The sequence below is a fragment of the Nannobrachium achirus genome (assembly GCF_963921795.1).
Source record: "Nannobrachium achirus genome assembly, chromosome: 4".
Classification (NCBI taxonomy): domain Eukaryota; kingdom Metazoa; phylum Chordata; class Actinopteri; order Myctophiformes; family Myctophidae; genus Nannobrachium; species Nannobrachium achirus.
This window is the reverse complement of record NC_137813.1, coordinates 43,790,375-43,797,468: the sequence shown is the minus strand read 5'-3', so window position 1 is coordinate 43,797,468 and position 7,094 is coordinate 43,790,375. Positions and strand designations below refer to the sequence as shown.

General features: G+C 41.9%; 1 protein-coding gene across 1 annotated transcript; it reads right to left on the bottom strand.

The window, feature by feature from the left end:
* Positions 1-3,505: 3,505 nt before the first annotated feature.
* Positions 3,506-4,579, bottom strand: gper1 (G protein-coupled estrogen receptor 1; the record flags this gene model as incomplete). The annotated part of the gene is made up of 1 exon (XM_080723706.1): positions 3,506-4,579. Exon 1 carries the CDS (start codon positions 4,568-4,570, stop codon positions 3,506-3,508), a length of 1,065 nt encoding a protein of 354 aa, XP_080579832.1. The 5' UTR covers positions 4,571-4,579.
* Between the last annotated feature and the right edge of the window lie 2,515 nt (positions 4,580-7,094).

Sequence of the window (7,094 nt, the reverse complement as noted above, 5' to 3'; positions counted from 1 at the left end):
GTTAGGAGAATTTTAAGATTTGTTTTATAAAAAAAGTTACATAGTACAACTTTAAGCTTTACTCAATTCAGACCTAGTTTGGGTTTATAGACTGAAAAAGCCTATGTGTGAAAATGAGAATCACGTTGAAGGCCTTTCTGTAAAAGCCACAGTCATTATGTAATGTAAACCCTGCTAATTGAAATGGAGTGAAAAGGGTCTTTAGTATCATGTACAACAACAAGTTTGACATTTTTGTTGCAGACCTCCTATCAACAATTGTTCAAACAGTTGTTCTCAGTTGATTTCCCAGGCTGCAGGAATTGTCACAGCTGGAATAACAGTTTGTGTGGTTTGGGCTCCTGTTTTTTTTCCAGTCACACAGCCGTCTCTCAGCACAGCATTTTCACTGTCACCCAACACACTTTTAAGTACACATGCAAGTAGTAGACACACACACGCTACCCCTCAGATTGCTGTTACTCTGTAGTAACAGTAGAACGGGTACACATTATTGTGTATCATTATTTTATGCTTTAACTACTGAAAAATAGCAGATATACAAGCGAGCTTGTAGATCTGCTATTTTTGAAAAATTGTGAAAATTAGAATTTTTACCCGATTCTATAAGCATCTTTTGAATCCTTCTAAGGTTTTTTGAAAAAAAAAAAAAAAAAAAAAAAAAACGTGTTTCTATGTCAGCGATCTGGCTATGGCCATCGTCAAAGAAAAGGTCCTTTTCACTTAACTGGAGCTCAGTTAGTCTGTTCTTGAGAGACCGCAATGTCAGTGGTTCTCAAACCTTTTCATGTGAAGGACCCCCAAACTGATATTTATTTGGCCACGGACCCGCAATCTCAAAATATCTAGTTCCAGGGACCACCCCCAGAAGCAAAATTTGAGTTACAAACGTTTGCTTTAAAAAATACATATATTCAAAGATTTGCACACATTTTTCAAAAATAGCAGATCTACAAGCTCGCAGCGCGGCACTCGGTGCCGCGCTGTGAGCTTGTGTATCTGCTATTTTTCACTGGTTAAAGCATTCAATAATTCTAGGCCTAAATGGGTTAACAGAAGATATTGTGCCTTTGTTGTGATAATGCAAAACATAGAAATTGTCACTACATTGGAAAGTCTGTTGATGTTCTCTATATCTGATCATTGATATCGAGAGGCATTAGACGAAAGGACATGACTGCAAGAGTAAGGGATAATACACAGTAAAATCCAGCGTCTTAATGGAACTCTTAGAGTGTAAAAATGGTCCCTTTCATGGGTCCATTTTGACACTCTCAGAATTACATTAAGATTTATGTTTTACATTGGATCTTCAATTAATGTGTTTACAAGTCTCATCCCCCTCCAGGCAACACCTGTCTGTTGGCTCTTGTCTCATTTTAACAGGAGCAGACAAGTGTGGTAATAACACTATAGCAGCCATATTTGAAATGATATTTCTCAGACTCTTTTTAACTAATAATGTTACTATCTGCAGTATTTAGCCTGCTGTATGTTGACAATGAATGTATTTATGATACTATGTTCTTGACTCACGTCATCATGGCATAGTGGTTGATCACAAACGACAGGTGTAATTAAATTGCAGGTGATTATCATTAAATGACCACCATGCCCACTGAGCTATATGGGCCATACTGTATATGGAAAATGACGTGATTAGAAAACTACGAATAATACATTAAGGAAAATAGTCTTCTACACATTAGTGTTCTTTTTGAAGTCTTACTACTTATTTTATTTCTATAAATAAAACAAATTTGAGAACATTTGTTTACATGGTCAAAGGAATAGGCTATTTTGCAGTGCATCCCCCTGAAATGTAGTGACTTACACATATTGATCAAATTAAACAACTTTTAACAGTCCCTGCAGGTTACATGAAAAGTACAAAACAATGGCACAATATCCAATAGGTAAATAAATAAGTAACCTTGTCACTGGATTTGTTCCCTAAACACATTTTCCATGCTGACTTGGCATGACGTGGGAGTTATTTTTGTGATTGGGATAACAAACTTTAGTTGTGAAAATAGAGCACTCCATTGCATTCTACAATCCACACTTTAAGTATGTGCCACCTGTAACCAGATTTCTGCAAAGAAATAAAATAGAAGGAGGTAATTAGTCGTACATGGAGTGTATGTGGCATAGAGATAACAGATATAAAACATCTCACCAATACAAAGTACGCAAGAGTCAAATCTGTAACAGGAAAATGCCACCACCTAGTCCTGAAACATGACGACCGGGCCGTCATGTTTCAGGGCTAGGTGGTGGCAACCCCAGTTTCATAATGGTACATCTTACAGAAAACAGAGTCGATTAGCTGTCTCTGTAGTTGTAGTCATGAGGATAATGCTCATAATATGCTAAATACACTTAAACAGTGTAGGGCTAATTATAGAACACAATTACATTTACCAATGGGCATGAAATTATGGAATTCATCAAAACATGTCAGTGAGCTCACAGTGTTAAGTTAAATGTTAGATTTCACATCATCGCCGAGTGCCAAACAACCCTGAAACAGTGGTAAATTAGCCAACAACCCACAACCCTCGAATGGTAAATTGCTTTTCTACCATATAAATGAAAGAAAACACAGTTGTAACTTGCAAGGTTCTTGGAAATGTTACAACTGCAACACAACAGTGGGCGGGGTCCATGAGCCAACTCAAGGTTGTTGACTGATTTACCACTGTTTTAAGCCAATCAGAATCCAGTATCTGATGTGACCACAAAAAGTGGTAGAACATTTCTTAGCATACCGGTACATGTCGACTGGGCAAGAGGAACCACACCCCTAGCTTCTGTGCATTCAAATGTTCATGTTAACCACTCAAACCCTCTTAGACTGAGTTGACTCTGTACCTGGTCTGCTCTTGTTTCCTTCTACACCAGGGTTCTTCAACGTTTTCAGGCCAAGGAGTCAGGACCCCTTAGTTGAGAGAGAGATGAAGCAGGGACCCCCACAAACTTTTCATAGATTCCATATAGTTTAATTGTATGACAGCACGATCATCCGTGTTTTTTGGATTCATGTCAATTTGTGTTTTCAGATATTTACCTACTTGAACCGTCAATACTTAATAAACTTTCACCCTGTACTTAGTCTGCTCTTTTCCCCCTCTACACCAAACCTCTTTGCCGGAAATAGCCAATCTACAAGCTTACAACGCTGTTGTGAGCTTGTAGATCTGCTATTTTTGGCTAAAGTTCTCAGAATATGGACGCTAGGGTTCAAATCGTTAATATAAAACAGGAGAAAATAAGTTTCTATCACACAAAGATTTTGAGGACCCCCTGTAGCAACTCTGAGGACCCCCTAGGGGTCCCGGACACCCTGTTGAAGCCCCATGTTCTACACCAAATCTCTTCACCAGAAATAGCCGTAATAATGCAACTCGCTATGAGCTTGTAGACTAGCTATCTGTCAAACGTTCCCCCAGAATAGGAGGGCGCTACTATTCAAGCAGTTAAGCCGTCGTCAGTCTTCTTGCGGTCACACCTCTGACGCCTCACTCCTGACAGGCATGTGTAAGTCAAGGGCATGGTGGCACAAGCGGTTCAGCACGGACCAGCTGGCCTTCTGTTTAATGAAGAGCCGCAGCTTGTCCCTGAACGTCTCCCCGAGGAAGCTGTAGATAATAGGGTTCAGGCAGCTGTTGGAGAAGGCTGCCAGGTTGACAATGTGCCCTGTGAGCGGATAGTCATGCCACAGGGTGGTGGCAGTCCGCTGCGCCGGGTCCCTTGTGCCCTGGAGCAGTTGGATGCTGATGAAGACGTTCTCTGGCAGCCAGCAGATGAAGAAGACCAGGACCACCACCACGATCATGCGCAGGGCCTTCTGCCGCCGGGGCCACAGGCCACGGTGCTTCTGGGCCTTCATGAGGATGCGCACGATCCGGGAGTAGCACAGGCCGATGACGGAGAAGGGCACCAGGAAGCCAATGGTCACCTCCAGCCACTGGATCTCGAACACGTTGGCGAAGCAAAAGTGCAACTCGCCCCGGTGCTGCGTCTGCACAATGGTGAAGGGCAGGAGGGTGGCCAGGATGGACGCCATCCAGATGAGGCCGCAGCTCAGCTTGGCGTGCTGCATGGTCCTCAGGGGGCTGCTGCTCATGGAGCTGGCCAGGGCCACGTAGCGGTCGAAGCTCATCCACGTGAGGAAGAAGATGCTGCTGTACATGTTGACCTGCAGGAAAAGGGACATGAAGGTGCAAATGACGGCGTAGTCGTAGTATTTCTCGTTCAGGTTGAAGACCTCGATGAGGGAGTCGGCCACGAGGATGAGGTCGGCCACCGCCAGGTTGACAAAATAAAGGTCAGGGATGGTCATCTTTTCCCTGTGGTTTAGGTTCACCACCAGGATCAGGATATTACCCATAAATCCAATGGGAAAGAGGAGGATGGTATAGAGAATCGAGAGGAAGAGGCCAATAGCGTAATATTGATATATGTCCGCATTTTCAGTCAGTTCCGTGGCGTTGTAGCCATATGACGCGTTTGCTTGTTCTGTACCGTTTGCATAAATCCACACCAAAGAGGTTGTCTGCACTTCCATACTGGCTGTGTCCTTTCTTGGGATGTCACATATAGGTCACTTTTGGCTGCCACATACTTGAATTGTGCTAGTCCCCAGTTCTCTGTATCAAAAGGGCGACTCATTTATGCTGCGTTTGCATGCTGACAGAAGTCAGGTCATTTGGATGAAGAGTTTTTAGGGTGTGTCTGAGCCCATGTCTAACGTCAGGGTTCACCTAACCAACAGACGCCAAGCAGTTGAGACGTGACCCACCACCACCACCACCACCACCACCACCTCCTCCATGTTTTCAAGCAGCCTCTCCTTCTTATGTGATTAGACTCACATCATCATCCAGACTGCCAGACCCTGTGTGGACCCGAGATTAAGGGATGGACTTCTTGCGTCTTTTTTGTGCGGTTTGTTTCGCACAGGTCCGGATTCTAGTGCTGCACTGTCTCTTCAAGTCCATGTGCATCCTTATTCAACGAACTTCTGTCAGTGACGATATCGCCGTGACACCTGAGCTGTGAAGCGGAGAGAGACGATTAAGTCATTGTATAGAAAAAGGAATTAGGCGCAATGCCTTTTTTAATACATTTTCAAAACAATGTTATATAAGAGGTACACTCATGAGGAAAACTGGGGTTACATAATTGCACCGCTGCTGTGAGAGGGGTTTCAAAGGCGTGTAAAATCGAGAGGTGGACCACTAAGCAGGCATATTAAAATGCATGCTCCAGAGTCCAGACTTAAACAGATGCATTGAAATGCTGCTTTAGAATTCTCAGCCAATCCCTGCTCGCAGGCTTGTCCGGACCTGATGAGTATTAATTGGTGTGATGCTGGGAAAAATATTTCAATATAAACCTTTAACAAAACATCTAACTCTGTTTTGATGGCCTCAGTCGATACACGTTCATCTTTAATAACATTTCTTCTTTCATTTTATATATTAATAATGTCTGTATGTTCACGCTACAAATCTGTTTCAGGATTTAGTAATTCAATGAAATATATAATTCATGTTCATTTATGTGACAGTCTAATGTGACCCGCATTTCCTGGGTACCTTTATCCAAGACTTCCCCAGTGATTACAAGAATAATTTGGTTGAACAAAGGAAACCTTGACCTTTATTTACAGCTCCTGTAGTTTTATTTCAACCCGAGGAAAACCTGATATTAATGCATTAATTTTAGCATGAAAAAGCCTATGATGTGATTATATAAAAGCATTGCATATGCAATTTGTAATACAGTAGGTATTCAACAAACTTCAGTGACACTGTTACATAATATCATATTTCTCTGATTTTGTTGATATCTCCATTAAATTAAAAATGATTTTGAATTGCAAAGATATGTCATTTAGAGCACTTGAGCCCAGCAAAACATTTTTTACAAGTTTGCAAGAAGATGACATGCAACCTCTTAGCTCGCTACTAGTTTATCAGCATTTAGTACAAATATTTGATACATTATCATTATGCAAAAAGTTGATCATATACAATGTGCCATTTTGTTTTTGACAGATTTTCATCAGTTTAATATTTCTCACCTGAGACTCATTTCTCTAACAAAATTAGATCAGCTTGTCTGGACAGTTAGGAATAATTCACACGGGTTGATCAAATGGCCCAGCAGCACCAACATCAACTTATCCACAGAAGAAAAAGATGTGAACGCACTATAAGAAACACATACTACTTTTCTCTGCAATCAAAAAATCTACTGTAATTTAATTAAATTAGAAGTACAAAATCAGAGTTTACTCTCTGAGAGTATACATACAAATGTGTACACTCTCACAGTCAAATTTACACTAAGGATTTGAATGTGAACATTGACAATAAGGAGAAAGTAGATCTCATGAACCAGACTTACTTTACTCTTTTTTAATTAATGTTGGGTTTGTTGCCTAGCGTCGCGTCTTCAGTGCAGAAGTCAAAGAAGTGTTGTTGATTTGTTAATCCCATATCCAGCTGAGGCTGTATTCCCAACACCACCTGCTGTTTAGCCCAGCCCAGTAACATGAATAGAGGCAGGGGCAGGGGGAGAGAGGGAGGGAGGGAGAGAGAGAGAGAGAGAGAGAGAGAGAGAGAGAGAGAGAGAGAGAAATGGACAGACGGACAGACAGACAGGGAGAAGAGAGGAAGAGAGACAGCGATAGATGGAGAGGAAGAGACAGACAGTTAGTCACTCAGCCAGTTACTCAGTCAGACAGACAGACAGACAGACAGACAGACAGACAGACAGACAGACAGACAGACAGACAGACAGACAGACAGACAGACAGACAGACAGACAGACAGACAGACAGACAGACAGACACATAGACACATAGAGACAGAGAGAGAAGACAAAAAGACAGACAAGACTGACTGACTGACTGACTGACTGACTGACTGTCACTTCCTGGAGAGAGGGAAGAGAGACAGAGAGAGAGATGGAGAGAGGAGAGCCACAGATGAAGATAATTGGCTGTGAAAGCAGACAGAGAAAAATTAAGCACTGTGAAATCAGACCCATACTGTATTTCACTGTCTTCCTCCGTTTTGCCT